The sequence below is a fragment of the Aspergillus aculeatus genome (assembly GCF_001890905.1).
Source record: "Aspergillus aculeatus ATCC 16872 unplaced genomic scaffold ASPACscaffold_2, whole genome shotgun sequence".
Classification (NCBI taxonomy): domain Eukaryota; kingdom Fungi; phylum Ascomycota; class Eurotiomycetes; order Eurotiales; family Aspergillaceae; genus Aspergillus; species Aspergillus aculeatus.
Genome location: NW_017962977.1, coordinates 420,893 through 444,264, shown reverse-complemented (window position 1 = coordinate 444,264; position 23,372 = coordinate 420,893). Strand labels below are relative to the sequence as shown.

Sequence of the window (23,372 nt, the reverse complement as noted above, 5' to 3'; positions counted from 1 at the left end):
GTAAGCTGACCATCTTATAATAGACGACCTGAATGAGTACTAAGCTAGTGGCTACAATGTGCAGGACAGCCGCACGGTTCCCGGGTGCAATCCTGCATCGGTCTGTGTAGCGTCTTCATGGAGTGCCCGGATAGGATAGTGACGGTCGCATCGGAGCATATATGGATTGAGAAACATCCCTGATCCCCGATGTCTTAGAGCTCTCGAATCTGACCTTGTGCGACCGGGTAGAAAGCCCAATTGACTGCGAACCTATCAAGGCAGTCATCTTTGGTGCTTGTGCCCACATGCTGAGGATGATTCCACCGACGTTCCACGACTTCATGAAAGGCAACTGTTTTCAAAGATATCAAGCTATTGTCCCCTCTTGGCCCTTTGCATTGTCAACTCACGATATTCGTCCCTCAGTCCGAGCTGCCTTCATAATCTATGATCAGATTCCTAGGGTCGAGTAGAATAGTGGAGAGTCCGCTGGCGTCGAATCACTTTGATCAAACACCTCTTCGTCCTCCCCCCTGAGTCCTCGCCACCACTCACTCTGCCGCACAAGTTCTCCATCTTCACCACCCAGCAGTGCCCAATACTTCTTCAAAAACCACACTTTGGCCTCCCAACTGCGGACATCCCACGGTGTGCCTGTTGGATGACGTCCAACCGAGTCTTGTCTGTCCCGTTTCCCCATACCGGCCCCTCCCCAGCAGACCAAGCCGGAAATTATATCATCCATGAACTCATCCTCATCCAGATCACCCTGACGGATCAATAGATTTCTTCGCAACGTTGAGAAAGGCAGAATGTCGATATAAGGGTGGTGCTCAATCATGATCTGTTCGCGGTTTGGCCGCAGGTCCGGTTTCAGGGTCTTGAATATTCTTTGTACAGTGCCGACCATGTTTGCTTTAACCAGGTCATCTGCGGTGGACGCGCTGGGCCGGTAGAACGGCGAAAATGACTCATCAGCACAAAGCATTGATTCATTGACACCGATCTGTATTCCAAGTGTATACAGTGCCGTTATGGTGCAGACTGGGTCAATGCGGATGTGATTAGCATATGGGTCCGCAGCTGGCGCACCGGGGTCAAGAGTGACGATACGAATTTCGCCAGAGCGAAACGGGTAGGGGCTTTGGGTCTGAACACGGATGTGAGATTTAGGGCAGCCGCATTTGATGGCGATGATGCAGTTCGAAGCACCGGTGTTATCGGCATGATTGTCTGGGATGAGAAAGGACGGTTTGGATTGAGATTTAGTGCCCACTATGCTCAATGCTGATGCAGGCTTGTCTGGTTGCGGGACACTAGTGGTGAAATCCCTTAAGCTGGGGGCAGACGAGAGATCGTCGGAAAGCGAAGCCTCTACAGAAGTATCCCAGATGCTAGGTACAGACAGATTGTCCGACAATGGTGCATAGATCGTGGAGTCGAAACTCGCCAGCGATGATGAGGTACAATCGAGGTTAGTGACATATGTTGAAGGTTCCCACAAGGGAAGAGCTGCTGCAAAGTCTTCCAGTGAGGGGCTTGGGTCTCTAGGGATCACCGCAGATGGAAAAGGAACTGGTATTCCCGGGGCTTCAGAGGCCGGAATTCCATTTGCAGCGATGTGGGGCAGAAAGGTCGAAGGTCCATGCTCTACGGCCGCTTCCGAGGCGTCAATCTCCACAGCTGCTGTTCTTTCAACCGCATGATTCTGCGCAGCCGACGCTGCGAGTGCCTCGAGGTTCTCTAGGCGTTTGCGAAGCTTCTCTCCTGAGAGAGAAACAGCAAATCAGTACTGACAAGATCAAGGATTTGTGTGTAATCAGACACCAGGCGCCAAAGTCAGCAGTGATGTGCGCTTACTGTACTTCTTCTGAGCTTGAATGTTCTGTTGCCTCCTCTTCTCTGGGTCGCGGCGGACGGGCTTCCGTTTCGCACTTCCGGTACTGTCACTGGGTTCTGTGGAACCCCGGGTCTGCATCGGCATTGCGTATGTAATTAATCAGGGGCACTCCTTGGAAGCGAGAGTATGAGGGGTTATCGTTAGGGCGCTTGTTGTGAAATCTTCAGACGAGGTCTGAAGAAGCGGCGGCCGGACCATGGCTGATGTCAGCCATATCGCGCCTTTCCCGAATAGTGCTAGTGCCAATCCTTCCCTCTATACATGTGGAGCGGGAAGACAATCCCTCACCCAATTCCAGTCGTTCCTCAATCCTATTCTGTCACACGCAAGTACACTGGCACATTACTCTTTCCATTTTATTTTGGCCGCTCCTGATCATGTAATGTCACCCAATACTGGGATGGTGATATCCTTTCTGCAGCCATGCGAGCAGCTTCCACGGCTGCCGTCCCGGCGACCAATTGGCCATGACCTGCAATGCGAACGACCGACTCGTCCTCAGTTCAATCCATCGAGATACATCGCCGGAACGTGCCTGTCATAGCTTGAAGCCCCGGCTCAAGCAAGCTGAGGCTCAGCTTGTCTTTTCCTAAAATGGAGCTTTAACACACTGCCCCACCCGGCGCGCGAATGAACGCACTCCTCTAAGAACGATAGCCGATTAAAACCGAGCGCTTGAACTTTGCACTACACGCTAAGTTTCATTTGAGATTACGAGAAGAACTCTCTCAGAAAGCTTCGATTAGATGACCAAAATCGAAGAAATAAAATTGACTTCTGTGCTAACTAATATCCAGTAGGTAAGAAGTACATTGATCGAAGCAAAAAGCTCACCCCCATATCGCTTGAAGGTCAACATCACGTCTCTGGTCGAAGGCAGATGGATTGTAACCACCATAGTGAGATTACCCCTTCGGAGTTGTGCGAAATTGTGTCAACTGTTACATGTCCACACCGCTGGAAGAGTCCTCGTTGATGACACCACCAGACGAGGTCAGAGTCGCAGCCCAAGTGGCACTGGAGTCATGGCTTGCGGTAACGTTGATGCCAAGGGTAATCCATGCCAAAATGCCATCCTCGATCGAATCACCCAACAAAGCATACTCAAAGAACGGGTCGGAGTCACTATCCTCAGTCTCAACTTTGACCACGTGATCATCCGCATTCTCGGTGATAGCCACCGTGCTGGTGTTGTAGGGATAGGTAGCCTCAACCTGCGAGATCAGATCTTGGTCGAAGAACAACTGCCCGACGTGGGGAATGTGTCCCCCAGTCAGCGTGTTGTTGGGAAGGACATGAGCGCCCACGTGGGCGATGACATGGACGTGAGTCGCGCGGCCTGAATAGTGTCCGGGAAAAACTGTCTTGAATCCAGCAACACCGTCCGCGTCGGTCTTCTGAATACCGCGGAGGAAAGTCTTGTCGAGGTTGGAGGCGTCGTTGCCGTTGCCGTTCATGCTGCTCTGGACTCCAGAGTAGATACCGGTGGAGTTGCAGTTCCAGACGTCCCAGTAAAGATCCTGGATGGGCTGGCAGGTGTTGATGTCGATGAATTGACCGTCCAGGATGATGGGGACGCCGGCTTCTCCATCGGAGATGTCGTGGCGAATAAGCTCACCCTTCACCCAGAAGGGACCGACTTCACCCTCTGGAGCGAGGATGCAGACTGGGTCTTTCGAAAACAGCTCTAACTCAGAAGTGTTGGGCGTCACGTGGAGGGAGGAGTGGTGCGAAGTGTTCACCACCTTCTCCGTATCGCGGAGACCGAGGGAGCGCTTCTTGTACTTTTCGAACAATGCTGCGCGACGGGAAGCAGCTCGTTCATGCACGCCTCTCTTCTCGAGCTGTCCAGCGCATTGGCTCAGGCTCCGGTGGGCATTGTGCAGGAACGCACGCTTGGAGACATCGGTGAAAGAGCTAGCTTCATGAGCACCAGGATGAGCAATGGCAAACCCGGCCAGCGAGAGTGCAATGGCTTGCTTGAGCTGAAGAATCTGCATTCTGAATTGATTGAGACGAAGGGGTTCGAAGGACGATCAGACTGTGGAATGGTTGCTGGAATTGAATCCCTCGAAGACCATGGACGTGACCTTTATATATTCTCGGACTCCGTGATCTAAGACTCCTGCAATCATTAATTCCAGTGTCCATGCAATGGACTTCACTTTCCGCCTTGTTGCTGCAATACTCAATGCCGCTCCGCGGATCCCATGAACGCGTCATCGTCGTCGTGGGCAATCTTGGCTGATTCTTCGGAGTATGCTCTCACTGAGATAGAGCATAACAGATAGAACCGATGAGAACAATGTCAATTGCAGGTCAGGAAGGCCCTGGCTGACGAAATGGGGGACTGTGATTGATGGAGGCATGTTAGTCGAGAATTCGAGATGAAGCATCTAGGCGGGATGTGGATCCAGTGTCGGACTTGGCTCTAGGCAGCTTCCGCGTCTCGGGCCCGTCTATCCACGATCGACACTTCCGCCTTCCCTCTGCAACCGTGCTGCAACCATGGATGTTTTCCCCCGCGTTGATCCCAGCTTAAAACCTTTGCAAATATCGGCGCAAGCAATGCCGCTGAGTCATCCGCTTCCAAATCCAGTCAAGTCGACTTTTTTTGAGTATACCTTCGACCCTCCCCGCGGTCCAGGCAACACACAACTCCTGTCGGAATTGAGGTGCCGATGACTGAGCAGCCCGGACTCATTCAGGGAATCTGTGTCGCCAGAATCAGAAACATTGCAGTGGATCCATCAGAACCCTGATTTGCTATTGATATCCAGCTAGCATGCGCGGTCAATCTTCGTCTCAACGTGCTGGTGGTCGGGTCCGAAGTGCTTGTGATTTGTGCAGGCAGAGAAAGGTTAGTAATTGCGTTCATCTTGTGGTTACTTTGCATCAAGCGGATGTGGCATTAGCGCAATCAAGTGCTGACCCTAGGGCGTTTTAGATCCGCTGCGATAATGTCCAGCCTAGCTGTGAGACGTGTTGTCTTGCCGGCGTGCCGTGCACCTTCACAGATCAACCTGACCTGTCCCGAAAAAGCCTTCGAGAGTAAGTACTGGCGCCAACTCCATACTCCAGCACTAATTGATATGGCAGTCAGCTCCAGGATGCCAGAGCGAGGATACGTGACTTAGAAGCGCAATTGGCTGTCCACCGGTCTTCGCCCCGCACGGACTGCAGCGAGCGAAGTAACTCCGATGACATCTCGGAGAGCCCTTGGCTTTGCTTGATGACTCTGGACCACCTTCCAGACAGCTACGATCTAGACACTTCTCTGACAACATTTCAAGGAGAGATTGCTCATTGCGGAGTGGGGAAAGCCGGCTCCATTCAACGTTCGTCGTTCTTCTCTACGGTCTACGAGAAGACCGGCTCTCCAATCGATCTCGACCATTTCCTTACCCAGGCGGCACAGTCTCTCAAATTCCAGGGCTTCCAGGAACGGACAGGTCCGAAACGGTCGCTTGCACCCAAATGGCCTCCCACGCCTCTGGTCCAACACTCCATAAATCGCCATTCCAGGAGCGGGCTCTATTCTATCTTTCCAGTTGCAAATGCTGATGCGTTGAGCAAATTGATTCAGGAGGGTATACTGGATCACCAAGATGGCACCGTTCCCGCAGCTAAGCTCGCATGTCTTTTTGCATTCACTGCGATGATGAGTGTAATGCATCGGCTCGATCCGGCTTTCGTCGATGCTGAACCTGATGCTTACATCCAGGCTGCATTGTGCCTCGTGCCCAGAGTCCTGATGGAGAAGCCCACAATTAGGAGCCTGGAAACTATTGTCTTGATCGTATGCCACCTGGAGTCTTCAAGGCGAATGCGGCTGACTTGCACAGATGACGTACGTGATGCCGGGTGCTCAAGTTGAACAAGGTCAAATGCTACTATCTCTAGCTACTCGAATGATTTTGAGCCTCGGCGGCCATCGATATTCCGTCATCCACGAACCAGAAGGGAGACACCTCCGGGCTCTCTTCTGGTTCTGTTACGGTGCAGATAAGAACATGGTCATTCGCTACAACTGCTCGCCGCATTTCATCGACGTGGATTGCGAACTGCAGATCCCGGACAACTATGTCTTGTCATCCTCCGACCACCAATTCTTCTCGCGGCCACTTTCAAACGACGAACTCCTCTTCCCCTCTGACATCCGACTCTCCCTCCTTAAATCCAAGGTCTATCATCTGCTCTACTCCGATCATGCTCGAGCTCAGCCTGAGGCGCGTCGCCTGCAATACATCCGCGAACTGGATCAGGAGCTCACCGACCTCAAGGCCACATTCCCGGTCAGCTGCTGGCCGGACCTCTTCGCCACGGAGACGGCACCCAACTACACCTTCCACGACCTGAGTCTGCGGGGGGTATGCCTCCACCTGGACTTTTATTTTCTTGTTGGCAAGATCCACGGGGCGAGTGGCGCTGTCGGCAGCAGCAACAGCAATTCCAGCTGGTCGATACTGCCATCCAGTGCCGAGCTCTTCCATCAAGAATCCCGGTCAATTCTTGTCTACATTTGTCGGACGCGGGAGTTCCTCAATTGGCATACTTTCTGGTACGTTGCGTGCTTCCATCCTCGCTCTTTTGTCTGTATACACCCTCACTGACGTTGAGTGATCAAGGATCTACGCCCAGTTCCTCCTTACCGGCGTCTTCTCGCTCTTCAAATTCCTCATCACCTACCCCACGGCGCCGTCATACGCGAACGATATCCAACTGCTGCAAACCGTGGTGGATATTTTTGTGGGATTAGACAAGAAAGAGTCAGCAGACATGAGGGGGCGCTTTCCGCCGTTCTATTTCACCGTGTGCCTGATCAAGCGGTTGATGTTTCTAGCACGACAGGCGGCCGAAAGGGCGGCCGCATGACATTTAGTGACTCAACGTGATAGCGACGAAAAAGTCCCCACATACATTATTAAGATACCATAGACATGCCAATCCCTAATTCCCCTTCAACTCCCGGGCCAACTCCGTATACGACCCCGACCGAATATCCTCCAACACCCCCGGCCCCGAAGGCACCCACCCCAACACCCTCCTGGCCTTGTCCCCGGACGCGCGATTCTCCGTCCCCAAGAACCTAGCCACCATCTCGCCCAGCTTTTCCTTGGCTTCTGCCTCCGTAAAATCCACCACCCTCACCCCAAGCACCTCCGCCAACGCCCCGAAGATTTCGGCAAAGGTCACCCGCGTCTCGGCACTCGCGTTAAACGTCTCCCCAGCCCCACCCCTCCCGACCGCCAGCAAAAACAGACCGGCTGCATCATCCACATGCACCGTCGTCGTACACTTGCCCCCTCCGCCCACCGTCACAAACGACCCCGTCACCTGCGCCTGCCGCATAAAACTCCCCAGCCCACTCCCGCCCCGCCCGTACACAAACGGCGCCAGCCGAACACTCATCGCCTTGAACCCGTGCTTCTCCCCGAGGGATAGAACATACGCATCCGTTTTGGAGCGGGTGTTGATCGGGTTCGGATCCACTGGCGAGGATTCGTCCGTCTCCCGCCCCTCCGGGTGCGGCGCGTACAGCAGCGTCCCACTCGCCAGGGCAAGAGGCTTTCCACTCCCGGATAACCCGGCGGCGATGGCGTCCAGCGCGGCGAAGTCCTCCGGTAGGCCGAGGTCGTCGTAGGATGCGGTTTGGCCGAAGGTGTACGCGGTCGCGAGGCAGATGACGGCGTCGGCGGTACGGGATTCCGCTGTGATGGTGGAATGGGAACTGAGGTCGCCGCGGATGGGTGTCGCGCCGTGGGAGGCGAGGTGCGTGTCGGTTTGCGGGGTGCGCGAGAGGGCCCGGATGTGGGTGAAGTTGTGGGGGGGCTGCGTGGCTTGGTGGATGAGTTGGGTGCCGATGTAGCCGCTGCCGCCGAGGAGGAAGAGGGTTTTTGGTGAGGGGGAGGACATTTTTGGGGGGTGTGTTGTGTTGTGGTTGTGGTTGTGGTTGTGGTTGTGGTTGTGGTTGTGGTTGTGGTGGTTGTTTGGTGGTGTCGTCGTTGGGTTGGTTGTGTTATTTTGTTTTTGAAGATTGGTGGTGGCTGTGGTTGTGGTTGTATAGTAATTGCCGGTTTGGTTTGGGGGTAGTGTCTGTTTGAGGATTGGTGGTGATGGTGGAGGTGGACTCTCTAGATTGAATGGATTGGATTGAATGCAGATTCTCAGGAGATGCAGAGGCTTATATACCTCAATTGCATAGCCAGTATATACATCTTGAGTAGTGGCGCAGTGGTGGAGCGGGCAGTGGAGCAGTGGAGTTGATTGACCAGCGGGGTTTAGCCGGCGATTAGAAGCAGCAAACCACCGTCGGATGTTGCGACCTTCTCACTATTTGGGGGCCGCGTCTGAAACGGAAGCGGGTTTGGTAGCCACACACCATCTCCCCGTCGGAGTCTGCAGCCCCCCCGGGTCGGAGTTATTCCCCTCGGTCCCACAACAGCCGAAACTACGTATGTATGTCTTGCATTGCCAATCTAGCTGTCAAACACGTAGACTGGACAATTCTCGGAGGTAGGCGGGGTTAACAATCTGCTACTGCCACTGCGTACTACTCATGCAAATCCTTTCATCTAGACCTACTCCAGAACTGTCATTACTCACTGTCTCCTAAGTAGAAAGAAATGTCATAGCTCATTACCCCATATGTTGCTCCTCCACATGACTGACTGCTCCCCCCACCTAAAACAACCACGCCACAAACTTCCGATAGAACCAACTCGCCCCCTGGTGCTGCTCCTCCATAATCGCCTTCCGCCTCAGATACTCCCGTTCCTCTGCATCCACCTGATCCTTTCCGCTCCACAGATCCGCCTGGTGGGGATCCACCCCGGAGCATCGCGTCACTAGCTTGTACCCGCCGATCAGGCACAGATACAGCGGGATGCCCAGGTACGCCGTGATGAAGGTCTTGTAGTTGAAGTTGCCCCACTTCTTGTTGTGGGTGAACACGTCGAAGCTCTTCGTCAGGCAGATTAGGATGCAAAACGCCAAGGCGGCGTAGGATCCGTACACCCCGAACGGCGCGCGGTACGCCAGGTCGCTGACGGGCACGTTCTGGGCCTTGCGCGCCCGCACGAAGTAGATGTGCGTGATCAGCAGCGAGACCCAGGTCAGCAGTCCGAAAATCGTGACGAGGTCGACGAAGTAGCCGAACACCACTTTGGAGTCGGAGGAGACGTTCATGTACGCGATGCACGCGATTGCCGCGCACACTCCCAGTGCGTAGATCGGCACACCGCGCCGGTCGGTCTTGGCCAGAAACTTAGGGGCCTTGTTCTCCTTGGCCAGCCCGTAGATGGTACGGGTAGCGATGTAAAGATCCGAGTTGGCCGCGGAGAAAACAAACAGCAAGATACAGGCGTTGAGAATGTGCGGGAGGACAGGAATACCGGCGAGCACGATGGCAACCACAAACGGCGACGCGGCGGCCGAGGAGGATTGCTTCGTGGCGAAGATGAGCTCGTCCGAGTCGTACGGGACCAAAGTGCCGACGAGCAGCACACTGAGGATGTAGAACACCACGATGCGGTAGAAGGTCAGTTTGATGGCCTTGGGGATGGTCTTGCGGGGGTTCTCCGCTTCGCCAACCGTCACACCCACCAGCTCGGTACCCAGATAGGCGAACGTGGCAGAGACCATGGTCGCCCAGAAAGCGTAAAACCGACCGGCTGGTCCGTCGTCAATGTAGGTGTTGAATGCACCGGGGTTCTTCCAGTAGCGGAACCCTTTTCGGTCGTGGTCCGGGCCGCCCCCGAGCATGAGGATGAAAGACAGCAGTATCAACCCGAGAATCACGACGACCTTGAATGACGAAAGCCAGAACTCGAACTCGCCAAAGAAGCGCACTCCGAAGTAGTTGATCGAGACGATCAACACGAGGAATATGGTGATCCATACGCCCGGATTGACTCGTTCTTTGTCGATCCAGTAGGATATGACGAGTGCGCCTGCGGTGAGTTGGTTGGGAGTGACGATGATGTATTTGAACCAGTACCTGCTTGCTGTCAGTGCAACGGACCCAGGTAGCATTTAAACTCAACGTACGTATAGCCCATAGCAAAGCCCAGTGCCGGGTCACAGAATCGAACAGCATAACCAGTAAAGCCCGAAGACAACGGCAGCCAGGCAGCCATCTCGCCCAGACCACACATGACCATGTAGACAACAAGACCGACAATAGAGTAAGAGATGAGGATAGAGGCCGGCTAGATGCGCGTCAGATGTTGATCTGTGATATTCGGAGCGAGCAGTCACCTACACCAGCTCTGAGGGAAAAGTTAGCTCACTCCCTTCGCACACAGCTTTCGGGAAAGAACTTACTTTGCAAGAGCAGATCCGGTTCCGATGATGAGACCTGTTCCAATGGCCCCGCCGATCGCTAGAGACCCTGGATTAGTTTCCCAATGACATGTGCAGCCGAACAGAACAGGGTCGCACCGATCATGGTGATGTGGCGGGCTTTGAGAGCACGATGGAGCTCATTGTCACCAGGTGCTTGGATTGTGCTCTCCTCCGCCGTAAGTACATCGGTCGCATAGCCCTCTTTGAAGAGGGGCTCCTCTCTGTAGCCCATCTGAGGAGATAGCTGAAGTGTAGACTGTGAGTTAGTGTGATAGTCGTTACCAGGAGGAAGAAGCGAGAGGTTGAAAAGTAAAGAGAATAGAAAAGAGAGCGATGGAGAAAGTGAGCCAGGGGGGGGTGAGAAAAAGAAAATAGCGCGGCGACTGTTAGGAACTAGGCTGATCTTCAGGCCGGGGGAGGTAACATTGGAAGGTGGGATATGATATGACATCTGACTGGGTAGGTAGCCCGTATTGGACAGCCGATGATAGGCGTCGGCCCCTGTTCCCTATTCCCTCTCTGCGGCTCATCCCATCCACGAGGCACCGCACTTGCTCTCTTTGCATTATCGCAACCATTCACCGGTGGGTGTGGTCTGGACCCGAGGCGGATCCCTTGGCACTTTGCATGCTGGCTGCATTTGGAAAAATTGATACATTGCCTCGTCCAGCTTCTCAGATTGTGAGTATTCCTATACAGTCACCGAGCATGATAATATTTGTTGATAGATTCATGTGGAAGACTTCTCTCCTCCCGTCAACCACGGCTCTCTGTCAGGCTTTAATCACACCCCGCGGGGAACGGGCTTGGCAGGATTGGCATTACCCAATGCATTGCCTCTGCTTATCCCGCCAAGCACCGCTTATCACCGTCCGCCGCCGCCGCTTATCATTGCACCCCCCATCCACAATATGTGTAAATTGATAATATCCCTCCCCGCTCACAACCCATTACTCATCTCACCCACTAATCGTCTGCCAATTTCGCCCCTCTCCCCTCTATCAGTGTAACCTGACCAAACTCTCTGACTTCCTGGTAAATTGAAGCGATAGCCAGCTTGGCACCCAAAAACCTTTTACATGGCCAAGACACGAGGGCAAGACTTCGCACAGATTCGGTGCCTGAAGCATCGTGAACGGCCGCATCTATCCATAGCATTACTTAAGTGAACCAGAAGATGGCCATGGTGAAAACAGTGAAACATAGTGATAAAGTCATCCCGGTCAGATATCAACAGTCATAGATTGTACCAAAAGATAAAAAAAATATACACCGGTTCCTGGTTCATCCCTTGCTGCCAAACAAACATCATTAGTCATAGTCGTAGAATCATCGTCCCAAGCCATTAGCTAGGTATCATCCCCGGGTGGAGAAAGAAACAAATCGCAAGTGCAGACTTTTCTGTAAAGACAACTCGATCACCGACGGAACTCGAACGAATGTTGCTCCGCCCAATCCACCACCTCCCATTCCTCCGGTTCGTCTGGGTCAGTGTCGTGGGCCGTGGCCTCGTCATCGACTACAGACAGGTCGTCTCCAGTAACAGGCTTAAAATCATCCTCCGACGTAGCAACCACTCCGATGTCTTCCATCTCGGCCTCCCAGTCGACTTCAAAGGCATTCCCCTTGATAAGGAAGGATCCCAACTTCAAGGCCACATTGTAGATTTCTTTCCCCGTGGGAATGATATGCTCCGCGGGAAGCAAAAAACCATAGCTACCACGGTCGCGGAGCTTGATCTGATAAGAATAGGTCGCGTGTAGCTGGTGGTAGAACCAGTCAAGAGCGCTACCACCCGAGGATCCACCGATGGGGAAGAAGCGTCCACTATCCGGCGCTCGCGTGGTGACCGTGCCTTCACACGCCGATGAGACATCATAGATCTCATGCGTGGCAAATCGAATGACCTTGGCCAGCCCGAGGCCAAGCTCTTCCAAGCTTTCCAGGGTAGGTGGGACAGACGAACACGAGTATGAAAAAGGATACAGAATCTGCTGCGAATAGGAATGCAGATCCACGAAGCTGACAATCTCAGCGTTGTTCTTCTGCGTTTCATTGAGAGCCCATTGAGCCAGCTGCTGTGCTTCCAACCCCTCGAATGGCTCGTCTCCCGCATAATTCTCGGAGCAGGGGTTGGAGCGCGTCCGCTCGCCGTCCCATTGGAAATCCCATGTCCGATCGAGATCCAGCCCAGGACAGAATCGCAGACTGGTCTGTTGGCGATTCTTGCGCCAGAGACGATCCGTCTCCCAGGTGTATACGTAGCCGTCGGGGTTGAGCGTGGGCACTAACACCCAGTCAAAGTCCTCCAGCAGCCGGGTGACCGCCTTGGACTTACCGTACTTGGTGATCAGGTTGTAGGCAACGTAGTTCACTGTCGAAGTACTGATCCATTCACGAGCATGACTCCCCCCGACGAGGAGGATGGTCTTGCGCGGCGTGGGGCTCTTGTCACGATTGCTGCCTACACCCAGTCGGAGTGCGGGAATTTCTCGGCCCTCATAGGATATTCCCACGTTGGTCATCTGCGCATGGGAAGGGAACATTGAAGCCATCAGACGCATCCAGGGCACAATGACGCCAAGGGGTTGGTATTCGTGGAAAAAGACATCGCCGAGTTGCGTGGCTTGCCGACCTGAGGGGATATAACCCGACTGTCCATTGAGCCCCACCGGTCTGCGACTCGGGTAAGAGGCATAAATCCTGTGTGCTAGATCATCGATCAAGGGGGTGTAGGCAGTGTGGAGGGAGGCGGGTAATAAGCCGAGAAGTGAGGGAATCTAGGCGCCGCAAGCGTCATCAGCGTCGGGTGCATGTTATCAGTAATCAATCAGTCGAAGACTTACCACTTCCTGGGCCAAACGGATATCGACAAATTGGGGCGTCGACGCCCAGACGTCAAGGAACAAGATATCAGCTGCTTGAGCCAGTGCTTCCGCTTGATCCTCGTTGCGCAGGGTGAACCGTAGAACCACATCGCTGCCGTATCGCGCCAGAGCCTGGGGAGGCGGGGAGTGTCCGCGCAGTGAACTGCTGGCGGACTTTGGTATACTCCATATCGCCTCAATGACCCAGTCTCGAAACCGAGTCCATGGCCTTCGGGTATCGGGTGGCTGGAAGGATAGAATTTGAACGGGCTCGATCGGCGGCGGTGGAGTGATGCTAGAGCCTGCGGGAACGGCGGAGACCAGGGCGACCGTTGCGGCCAGCAGGAGGACTAGAAACAGAAAATAGCGCATGGCGAATGCTAGGTGCATCACCGAAAATTTACGAGTGACCTTGGTGGCACATCAATTCCCCAGACGAATGTCTGGCGGAATACTCGAGCGATAGCAAGGTTGATTGCAGTGAAGTGAGAAGAAAAGAAGGTTGAAGAGCCGAGGGTGTGAGAATGACGGCAACGGCGAGGCTGAGCTTTCTGCCTCAGGCATCAGAGACACAAAATAGCACCGTGGGTTGCCGATCATTTCAATTGGAAGCATCGATATCAAATGTCACTTTTAAGCTTGACTATCATTTAAAATCTGAGACTCGTGCTTCTCCCTGATGTTCATCACGGTTGTTTCGCTCAGATTCTTTAAAATATAAATCCGCCTTTCGGACAGTAGGCAGCCTCAACACACTGTACTCTGATTACAAGATAATTGTCCTTGGTGGCATTTTGAACGTCGAATGACGAGATATAAGAACACAGATATTGAGGTGGGCCATATAGAAATACCCAAGCGTGTCAATTGAGCCATTGTGTCGAGCCGTCCATTAGCAAACAGCGGATTAGTACGCCTTGATCCTCATCATCGTCTGCCAAATTCTCTATCGACTCCGCTGACTGACAGGGCCGGCCACTAATCCCAGCTCGACTAGACCGACCCGGAAGGTCACTTTGAGCTAGCCTTTTGCAGAAAGGTGCCCTCTTGCATGCCAGTGCTCTTGCTCTCATACTTGCATACTTGGACTGCGCTGAGCGGAAAACAGCTCGCTGTTTTTGTACGAAGAGAGTCGCTATCTAGCTCTGACTCCAGCGCTTCTTGTCGAGAAAAGGATTATGTCACTGATGTCCAGCATCACATTTTCTCTATCACCGTCGCTTCTCCTTGACACGAACCGAAACTCGAAAGATCGCGTACCTCGCATTCTCCTAAGCTTCCCGCAGGACTTCAGCGCCATCCGATTCATCCTCACCTTTATCGTGTGAAACAACAAGCGAGGAAATAGACAACGACAAGCTGTATGCGAACAACAAAACCCAGGTGATCCGACGGTGTGCATGACAGACTACCTATTGTTATATGGACTCGTCCTACCCTGCAACACTCATATCATGGAATAACGTGGTCTCGTTCTTTTTCGCAGCGCCCTTCCTGTGCGGTGAAGTACAAAAGGAAATCAAGAAAATTCAGAATTCCCTTGCCTTCGGTGAAAGAAGATAGAAGCATCCTAATGGCGGTGAAGGGAATTTTCATGGAGTTTTCCCTGACCCTGCAGAATTGCTGCGGCCGGTTGCGGCCTGCATGCACCACCCATGGAGAAATCAAATCGTTTCTTCTAGAACAGGTTTAAGACCTTATCAATAGACGATAGCTCGACGGCCCAGGCACATCGAACATTTTGTCGATGGCTTACCTTTGACGGTTCAGATATCGGATACTGCGTTTGTGGGTCTGCGTCGTTTGCGATCTTTTGCAGTGATATATGCCCGTAACGGCAGCGGCCGGCATTAATCTTACACCAGATACCCCCAAAACCCATGATATCTTCTTGTTCGAAATGTAACGGTCGATTTATTTCACCTTGTCTCTTTGAGATGCAGGTTGAATTGAGCTGTAAATGGAATACGATAGGATGGTCGCGTTCAAAAAGCATTGGGTCTAGCCCCCACGAAACATTAATCCTGACAGCTGAGCGGTAGTTACGTCTAACGTATTAATTATCCCCTATCAATAATAATAAAAAACCAAAACCCCGAGAGAGTTCTTGCCAAGCCTAATACTTGACACCATCTCGCATGCGGAAGCCGAAGAAGGCCGAACAGATAATCGGGTTGACTTTATATAAATCACATTGCATAGCTAACCCTTCAGGACCGATATAAAGGGGACGAATTTAGTGTGGTGGTTCGGTTCCTTTCGTGGCCCTTGGTTCGAGAGGAAGGGGCGGCTGGCCAGGCCCTACCTCCCTAGTAGCCATCCACTTCCCCAAGTATCCTTCACCCATTCGCGGCTGAGAGAGAGAAGGGAAGGGGGTCCGCAATTGCCCAATTGGAATGTGCCGGTACAACGTCTTCCAAGGCTCTAATGACCATGCTGATTCTTGACATAAGTGGATGGTGGGGAGCGGAGAGTGTGGATAAGAGACTTTTCCCCAAGACTTAACGAGAGAACAAGGCCACTTGGTGGGCATGAAAGGGAGATGGATACATTCGAGCTGCGAACAAATGAGTGAAGGGGACACAAGGGGAAAAGGGACAGATGACGACAATTGGGGCGCCTGACGTGGCCAGAACATCGATCACGTGAGTGGGTATAAGTTTGGGCCTTGCGGATTGCGTGTGCTGTACGGAGTACTGTACGGAGTACCCTTGGTACTGTACGTCCTCCACATTACAGTTTTGTGCACAGTGCCAGGTTACAAGTATACAAATGCTAAATGTTCAGCTCTTACCCATTTTTTCATTTATATTTAGTGAGCAATTGAATGAAATGAAATTCAAATAATTTCTCTCAAGTTTATATTTGGCAGCAATGAATCCCTAGAAATAGCCCATGTTTAGGGAAGAAAAGGGGCCGAGAGCAAATCCTGGCTAGGGGAGAAATTAGGGTAGAGTGCAATCTCTACCAGATCCATCCATGCACCCGTGTCTCTCTATATTTGGATGGGATATACAAGCACTCTATCAGAATAACGCACGCCAGAACTGTCAGGGTCGCTGGCCCATTGATAAAGATAGAAACAATGTTGGGACCACGGGCAGTTTCACCCGTGCTTCCAGATGAGACATATTATCGAAACTATATGGAGTACACCGCACAATATCTACACAGTATAGTCAATGGCAGATGCAGAAGCAGACAAGTGCCGGATCAGGGAAGAGGAATCCTACAGGGGCTGAAAATGGGAGCTAACCAGCCAGCCCTGTGGTGTCCTAGCTAGTAGATTTAATTCTGTATGTAGCTACTGCTGTACTACTTTACTACCTTACCATTTTACCGTACCTACCCGCACGTGTGAATCTCGGCCCGGTAGTCCTTTAGGAACAGCCAACTTGGAACTTAATAAGACTAGTCACTCTTCTGGAATCCTGCTCTCGGCGGGCCTCCTCCTCAGGCTCCTAGGCCATCCGTCCATCCATCCATACACACGCACTCCATCCAGTCCTCCACTTCCGCCGCCCGTCGTCAGCATCGCCAGCTTATCCTTACCTTGCCAACCACCCTTCTTCCCCCCCCTTCGTCTCGGCCTTCTCTCATCTTACCCCCCACACCGTCTTCTAGTCGCTTTTCTCTTTCTTATCATTCCTTGTCTAATACCCATTTTCTTTCTTCTTAATTCTCACACTAACAGTCTCTGTTGGACATTTCCCCTCAAACACCCCTCAAAAAGTTGACTTTCTTTACCCCTCCTGTTTGCCTGCCAAACTTTCTTTACCACCACCAGCACAAGCCCCGACCCAACAACGACAAGCATCACATCTCTCTCTCCGTCTTCTGGCCGATCGCTCGCTGCGTTACTTCAATTCCTCTTCCCGATTCCTCGATACACAGTGAATTCGCACATTCACCTGGCGATGTAATAGCTCCTACCGGGAGCTTCGACAGTTTTGACTTTGAAACGGGAATTTCTGCATCGGTGATCGACTTTTGCCCGCCGCCTCCTTTCCTCCCTCCTTCTCTCTCCCCTCCCCCCTTTTTACGGCCTCGCTATCCGCTGCCCAACGACCTCCCCCTAGTCTTTGTACTGTCGCCCGGCTTGATATTCCCCTTTCGAGGCGATCGCGATGCAAATCGGTTTGATCCGCAGTGACGTCTTCGCACAGTATCCCTACCATCGACAGGTTCCCGCAGCCCCAGTTTCATAGGGTGTTGTACATTCTGCGCGGTGAAATCAGTGACTAGAACTTCATACACAATCGAATGGGTCTCTTGGATAGGTTGCGCTGCAGGATTACCCAAAGAAACGTCCGCCGGAAACACGCTCACTATGCACTGGAAGGGGTTACGGATCGGTTCTTCTGATACCAATGAAGCCAAGCGACGGAGCTACTTGTTCGAGCCAAACGCACAATCCCGCCATAGCGAACAAATACCACGTCCCACACTCTCCACGACCGCACTCAACCCAAGACGCTCCGAGTCGGCCCCTCGCTCACCTTCTCTGGCCGGCCCAGAATTCGACGAACAGGCGAATGAAGGACAGGGAAACAATGGTCTCACAGGAACACGCAGTCGCACCGATGACGCAAGCCCGAGACCGAGAAATACGGGCCATTCACCTTTGCCGGGGAGCGGTCCCAATTGGCGCATAAACCGCTTCAGCTTCATGAGACTCCGCCACGCGTCGGACCCTCAGCTGTTCAAGTCTTATGCCAAAGGAGAGAACGATATACCTCCTGTGCCCGAACTTCCACGTGAGTCATTCTTGCTATCGCTCTGATTACGAGCCTCTCGCTAACCATTCGCCGGGGTCTCTTTCTTAGCTCCGACTATCATCACGACTGCTCCGACGGGTCATGAAATCGACGAGCCGGTCAAGCGTAAGACGAAGTTCAAATTCTTCCCGGATAACAAGAAGGCCTCGACGGAAGAACTCCCTCTTGAGCAAGGTAGTCTCCATGGAAGACCACGATATGTCGCCCAGTCTTCGACAGGATCACAAGCCGCGGATACCAGTCGCTCGATTTATCGTGTGAGCGGTGAGGAGCCAGGTCGTTTATCGACTACATCGATTTGGAGTAACGGGCGGGATCATCTGGCGGAGTCTAATCGTTCTTCGGTGGTTGACGTGCGGTTCTCCGAGTCTTCTCGGTCGGACCAGAGCTCTGGTGATCACGGAGCTGCCCGTCCAGTACCCTCCAATGAAGGCTCAATATCCAGCGCGAAACGATTCCGTATGCCACGCTTGAAACGAAACCGCAACCCTCTGTTCCCCCTACCACCCAGACCCACTGCGTCACAATCGATGAACGGTCGCACTCCCAAATCCTTGAATTGTCAAACAGGCCCCAAGCCAACCACACCAGATGCGCAAGAGCAAGACAACATCTCCCCGTTACCGTCTCCTTCTCGTTCCGCAGGCGTTGCGTCCCCACGACCGCCTCTTTTGAGGAATGACTCCGCCAACTCGACCCACTCCGCTCGTTCAACGCCCTCGACCAGGAACCGAAACCCCTTGACTACACGCGCGCGTTCGTCAACGTTGGACTCTTTGGCGAACATACGTTCCAGTGAGCAGCAGGCATCGCCTCATCTTACACCTTCCGGACGTACGTCGACCTCGACTAGCGGGCGCAAAAGCTTTGGCGATATTTTCAACATCCCCCAACGACTCCGACAGAATTCCGAGCCACCCTATCCTCGCAGTGGTTCACCTGCTGCCCGAGGCGCAGATACTCCTGTCTCGAAAACGCCATCCTATCCGGCCAGGCAGGAGGATGATACGCCAGCCACGTACCTAGAGCGTTTGGAAGCTGCGATTTCAAAAAGCGCTATCGCTAGTGTGCTCTCACAAGCAAATGACGACTTTCACAAAACCGCATTGCGCAAGTACATGCGGGGATTCTCGTTCTTTGGCGACCCAATTGACATGGCCATTCGAAAGCTATTGATGGAGGTGGAATTACCAAAGGAGACGCAGCAGATTGACAGATTCCTCCAAAGCTTTGCGGATCGATACCACGAATGTAATCCTGGTATCTTCGCAAATCCAGGTACTAGCTTTGATTCCCTGATTTGTACTGAGCTGACTTCAGAAAACTGTAGACCAGGCATACTTTATCGCGTTCTCGATCCTAATTCTGCACACTGATGTTTTCAACAAGAACAACAAGCGCAAAATGCAAAAGCCGGACTATGTGAGGAACACCCGAGGGGAAGGCATATCAGAGGACATCCTTGAATGCTTCTATGAGAACATCTCCTATACGCCCTTCATCCATATCGAGGACACCAACCTCAATGGACGTCATCTCCCAAAGCCCCGACGAGCTCTATTCAGAACCGCCAGCTCAGATCACTTGGGTAAAGAGCCAGTAGATCCTTATACCTTGATCATGGACAACAAGCTCGACTCCCTTCGCCCAAGTCTGAAGGATGTCATGAACCTCGACGATACTTATCGTTGTGATGGCACGGAAGGACCTCCGGACATAGAAGGTCTCCATCGAGCATTCTCAAGATCTGCGGTCCTGCAGATCGTCTCCGCCCGATCCCGCCCCGACGCTTTCATGCCGTCCAGTATGGAGAACCCGATTGACTCGAGCCCAGGTCTAGTCGACATCAAAGTGGCAAAGGTCGGTCTGCTTTGGCGCAAAGACCCAAAGAAGAAAAAAGCCCGATCTCCGTGGCAGGAATGGGGCGCTCTTCTTACTTTCTCGAAATTGTACTTTTTCCGGGACGTCAACTGGGTTAAGTCCCTCATCCACCAACACGAGTCACACGTCAAGGAAGGTCGCCGTCGGGCCGTTACCTTCAAGCCCCCTCTGACCGACTTCAAACCTGATGGCATGATGCCGACAGAAGACGCTGTTGCTTTGCTTGACTCTGGTTACAAGAAGCATAAGAATGCGTTTGTTTATGTCCGCTCGAACGCCCTTGAAGAGGTCTTCCTGGCCAATTCGGAAGCTGACATGAATGATTGGCTGGCAAAACTTAATTATGCGGCCGCGTTCAAGACCACTGGTGTTCCAAGCAAAGGGATGATAGCAACCAACTACGAGGCACAGCGCAATCGCATGAGTCGCAGGGGCTCCTCTGCGTCTTTGACAGACAGGGAACCACCGTCCCCGAATCCTGCGGCCGACATGGGCGAGGACTTGCTCGCATCACAGGCTCAATTAATGCGTTACAAAATTCGAGAGGCCAACGAGAAATTATTCGTCAGCCAGAGGCAGCTCGATGATCTATTGCGGAACGCGAGGCATTTACAGGTGCTGACTCCCGTGAACTCTAGGGCCCGCGAACAGGTCATTATGGCGGCTGGTCGCATGGCCGCGAAGCTTAAATGGGTGAGACAGGACATATGGCGTACCAGGTGCTACAGGGAGGTGCTTGTTCGAGATTTGGGTGAGGAGGTGAAAGAGGCCCCGCCCACGACTGAACCAAAAGGCCTTCAGCTCCAGATTCCTGCTCCGAGCGCTAGCAATGCTGTAGAGGGACCGTACGAGGAAGCCGGGACCATTCAAGTCACCTCCCCCATTCGGGAAGCTTCTCCACATCCAAGCTCTGCAAAACCACCTTCGATCTCTCAGCCACCATCACACCCTACCTCGGCGGATGTGAGAAGGCCGAGCATTCCGGCATCCTTCGCTTCGTTTGATCAGCCTGATCGCGCTGGTAGGCGTCTTTCTGTTGACGCTGCCAAGGAACGTGCCATGTCAAGTTCCCCTGATCGTGCAAGCCGACTCACTCGGGAGGCTTCTGTTCTTAGTGCTGCCAGCAGAATGGATGTTGTGAGCCTGGGGTCCCACGCATCTAAGCTTACCGTGCCCAATAGTTTCGATGAAGGCGAAGAGCGCATCCTACGGGAAACTGGTCTCCTAGAAGCCTCGCGAAGGCCGTCCCTTACCTCTAAGGATACCGAAACTGAATCGAAGCACGAGGACACGCAACCTAGGCCCTCGTTCGATCGCACAAGTCGAATCCGACGCAGTCTACACCGCACCCTTCGCGATGCGCCCAGCGTACACGGAAACCACCCACGAAGCAAGAAAGCACGCGACTCAGCATCCAGCCTGGCCGCGCTCGAGGATGCGCAAGGTACGCATGATGGTGAAGGTCTGTCGCGAAAGTCCGCCAGCTTTACGGTACACGGCAAGAAGGCCTCGATCGTCACCTTCGGGAGCGAATGGCAGAATATGCCGCCGGAGGAGCGCTTGAAGTTGCGGAAACCCACACCGTCAGACGAGCCGCGAGCATCAGACCCAGCTATTGGCAGCGGTGGCGAGTCCATCACCTCTGAAACCAATTTACATCCACGCTACCCGCACTCTTTGCGGAGTACCAGCCCTGGAGCGCGCGAAAGTGTTCATTTCTATGATGAGACGGAGGAGTTCAAGGAGGCCTCTGAGACTCTTATCCCTGAGGAAAAGAAGGGCGAGAACGATGATGTTGCCGATTCGAGTGTCAAGATGTCTGAAGTCTCCTTTCCCACCGCTACTCAAGACGCGCCTCTGAGCATCATCGACGAGCCTATGTCCCCCAAAGCCGGTAGCAGCACTGCCATTGACGAGCAACCACCACCTCCAAAACTACCTCCTAGCTCACCCGAGCAAGCCGTCCACGCATAAAAAGCCCCACCCTTGTCTAAGCTCTCTCTTTTTCTTTTCTTGTTTTTTTACGACTTTATACCCCTATTCATCTTCTTTCTCTTTGACTTCCTCGTGTGTGTTTGGAGATGCCGACGGCCTCCTCAACTCAAACTGATAGAGCATGCGTGGGGCTCCCTCCCCGCGCCGTTTATGATACTGATACCATGATTCTTTTATGGGTCTTGATTCGAAGCCCTGAGTATGCATGCATTTGAGTTGGTTGGGTGGACAGTTTGATCGACTATGTTGAAACTTGAGTTGATATACCGTACTTAGCATTCATACCTTGCACATGGTGGCATGATCTTGGATAATACAAAATACAAGGAATCTTACAATAGATATTTTTCATCTGATGTCGATAGCCGCGATTGTCACGTACGACGAAAGAACTCTGCGATCTAATGGAAATGGATTGATCGATGCCGAAAGGCCGCGTCTATTCCAATCGGCCACGCGCCGGGCCGGAGAGCGGAACATTGCGGCAGAACAAGACTGCGTAGCATGTAGTTAGTAGACGTCAGCACCAACCTCTATAGCAATGAAACAAATTGAGAAAACAGAGGAGCGATAGGAAAGTAGCTCGTTACCACAAAAGATGCAGATGATGAAAGACAAAAGTTCATTGAGACGGAATCCGCTTATTGTTTGTTGTATAGTATATATCTACGATATATGCAGGTAGTTCGGGTGGTAATACCGGCTAGCAGTGGCTGTGAGCGTACGAAGCAAAGGGCGTCAATCACGGGTTAATGATTGTGCACAGAATGCAGAGCCTCTGGATGAAGGAGACATGTTCCGTGACTGAGCAAGGGAGGTGTAGTGCCTGAAATCTGGGCGTCAGCTGGGGATGTTGGTCGAAGGGTGGGGTGGGCGATGTGCTGCGTGTGTTGGGCGGGTTGAGCGGAGGGCATTGGGTATTCGTGGGAGCTAGGTAATGCATATATCTAGAAGCAATGTCTATACCTAGAGCGAAGTTGTATACCTAGAACAAAGTCAGGAACAGTGGTAGCGCAAGTCTGCGTGCCTTGGTTAGGACTGGGTGTTGGTTGTGGCGCTTGAGCCAGGGAAATGCAAGCTGGAGAGGATTGCTGTCATGCTGTATGCACGGTAGTGAGGGCGGGAGACATTACCAAAAGTGTTTGAGGTACTGAGAAAGTAGGCTGTTGCGTATGTTGTTCTAGGAAATGGTGGGTGGTCTGTTGTTGCGGTGTAGGGTTGTCGCGGTTTGTTCATTTGTGTCTTGGTGCAGTGTGACGGGCTGGGATGGGGGTCTGGCTTGAGAGATGAGTCTCTATCATATGCTTGACACTCAAATTTTATTTGAAAGTACTGTAGATAGGTTCCCTTGCTGGTGTATATGCAATCCAATTATGATTTCTGTGGTGAATTGTGCATTGAATAGATGATCCAGAACTGCCAAAGGTGTTCGATACAGGCAGCGAATTTGGGAGCTTCAGGTGAACTCTCTCGGAAATTCTTACGCGCCACGGCTGGGATGGAACTGTTGAGTGTCCACTTGCTTTCGTATTGACTCACAAAGTTTCGATCAGGCTGTCTGACATATTTACTTTACGAAGGCATTAGAACAGAGTCATCGAGAATGGTAGATGAGACTTGCTC

At 52.6% G+C, this 23,372-nt stretch overlaps 7 protein-coding genes across 7 annotated transcripts; 2 read left to right on the top strand and 5 right to left on the bottom strand.

Moving 5' to 3' along the window:
• Positions 1 to 433: 433 nt before the first annotated feature.
• ASPACDRAFT_39071 (bZIP transcription factor) lies at positions 434 to 1,966 on the bottom strand (the record flags this gene model as incomplete). Its single annotated transcript, XM_020200538.1, has 2 exons — positions 434 to 1,749; positions 1,843 to 1,966. The coding sequence occupies 2 exons, from the start codon at positions 1,964 to 1,966 to the stop codon at positions 434 to 436; spliced, it is 1,440 nt and encodes a 479-aa protein (XP_020059790.1).
• Positions 1,967 to 2,823: 857 nt separating this feature from the next.
• Positions 2,824 to 3,882, bottom strand: ASPACDRAFT_49635 (intradiol ring-cleavage dioxygenase; the record flags this gene model as incomplete). The annotated part of the gene is made up of 1 exon (XM_020202266.1): positions 2,824 to 3,882. One exon carries the CDS (start codon positions 3,880 to 3,882, stop codon positions 2,824 to 2,826), a length of 1,059 nt encoding a protein of 352 aa, XP_020059789.1.
• Positions 3,883 to 4,667: 785 nt separating this feature from the next.
• On the top strand, positions 4,668 to 6,757 carry ASPACDRAFT_22096 (uncharacterized protein; the record flags this gene model as incomplete). Its single annotated transcript, XM_020199085.1, has 5 exons — positions 4,668 to 4,742; positions 4,830 to 4,933; positions 4,982 to 5,681; positions 5,728 to 6,443; positions 6,511 to 6,757. 5 exons carry the CDS (start codon positions 4,668 to 4,670, stop codon positions 6,755 to 6,757), a joined length of 1,842 nt encoding a protein of 613 aa, XP_020059788.1.
• A 75-nt stretch (positions 6,758 to 6,832) lies between these two features.
• On the bottom strand, positions 6,833 to 7,798 carry ASPACDRAFT_1862788 (uncharacterized protein; the record flags this gene model as incomplete). Its single annotated transcript, XM_020197804.1, has 1 exon — positions 6,833 to 7,798. One exon carries the CDS (start codon positions 7,796 to 7,798, stop codon positions 6,833 to 6,835), a length of 966 nt encoding a protein of 321 aa, XP_020059787.1.
• A 623-nt stretch (positions 7,799 to 8,421) lies between these two features.
• ASPACDRAFT_75043 (dicarboxylic amino acid permease agtA) lies at positions 8,422 to 10,517 on the bottom strand. Its single transcript, XM_020204357.1, has 5 exons — positions 10,325 to 10,517; positions 10,208 to 10,265; positions 10,146 to 10,152; positions 9,932 to 10,092; positions 8,422 to 9,881 (listed from the first exon to the last, which is right to left on the bottom strand). The coding sequence occupies exons 1-5, from the start codon at positions 10,458 to 10,460 to the stop codon at positions 8,567 to 8,569; spliced, it is 1,677 nt and encodes a 558-aa protein (XP_020059786.1). The 5' UTR covers positions 10,461 to 10,517; the 3' UTR covers positions 8,422 to 8,566.
• Positions 10,518 to 11,160: 643 nt separating this feature from the next.
• ASPACDRAFT_111239 (uncharacterized protein) lies at positions 11,161 to 13,709 on the bottom strand. Its single transcript, XM_020195525.1, has 2 exons — positions 13,075 to 13,709; positions 11,161 to 13,008 (listed from the first exon to the last, which is right to left on the bottom strand). Exons 1-2 carry the CDS (start codon positions 13,465 to 13,467, stop codon positions 11,647 to 11,649), a joined length of 1,755 nt encoding a protein of 584 aa, XP_020059785.1. The 5' UTR covers positions 13,468 to 13,709; the 3' UTR covers positions 11,161 to 11,646.
• Positions 13,710 to 17,016: 3,307 nt separating this feature from the next.
• On the top strand, positions 17,017 to 21,780 carry ASPACDRAFT_75040 (Arf family guanine nucleotide exchange factor SYT1). Its single transcript, XM_020204356.1, has 3 exons — positions 17,017 to 17,852; positions 17,922 to 19,151; positions 19,204 to 21,780. The coding sequence occupies exons 1-3, from the start codon at positions 17,426 to 17,428 to the stop codon at positions 21,726 to 21,728; spliced, it is 4,182 nt and encodes a 1,393-aa protein (XP_020059784.1). The 5' UTR covers positions 17,017 to 17,425; the 3' UTR covers positions 21,729 to 21,780.
• The last annotated feature ends 1,592 nt before the right edge of the window (positions 21,781 to 23,372 follow it).

Bases quoted from the DNA above. Each gene is read 5' to 3' on its own strand.
- ASPACDRAFT_111239 (XM_020195525.1), bottom strand. From the start codon at position 13,467: ATGCGCTATTTTCTGTTTCTAGTCCTCCTGCTGGCCGCAACGGTCGCC. The intron at 13,009-13,074 runs GTAAGTCTTCGA...TGCGGCGCCTAG, and splicing joins TCCGTTTGGCCCAGGAAGTG to ATTCCCTCACTTCTCGGCTT.
- ASPACDRAFT_75043 (XM_020204357.1), bottom strand. From the start codon at position 10,460: ATGGGCTACAGAGAGGAGCCCCTCTTCAAAGAGGGCTATGCGACCGAT. The intron at 10,266-10,324 runs GTGCGACCCTGT...CAGGGTCTCTAG, and splicing joins CCGCCACATCACCATGATCG to CGATCGGCGGGGCCATTGGA. The intron at 9,882-9,931 runs GTACGTTGAGTT...GACAGCAAGCAG, and splicing joins GGCTTTGCTATGGGCTATAC to GTACTGGTTCAAATACATCA.
- ASPACDRAFT_75040 (XM_020204356.1), top strand. From the start codon at position 17,426: ATGCACTGGAAGGGGTTACGGATCGGTTCTTCTGATACCAATGAAGCC. The intron at 17,853-17,921 runs GTGAGTCATTCT...TCTCTTTCTTAG, and splicing joins TCCTGTGCCCGAACTTCCAC to CTCCGACTATCATCACGACT. The intron at 19,152-19,203 runs GTACTAGCTTTG...AGAAAACTGTAG, and splicing joins TGGTATCTTCGCAAATCCAG to ACCAGGCATACTTTATCGCG.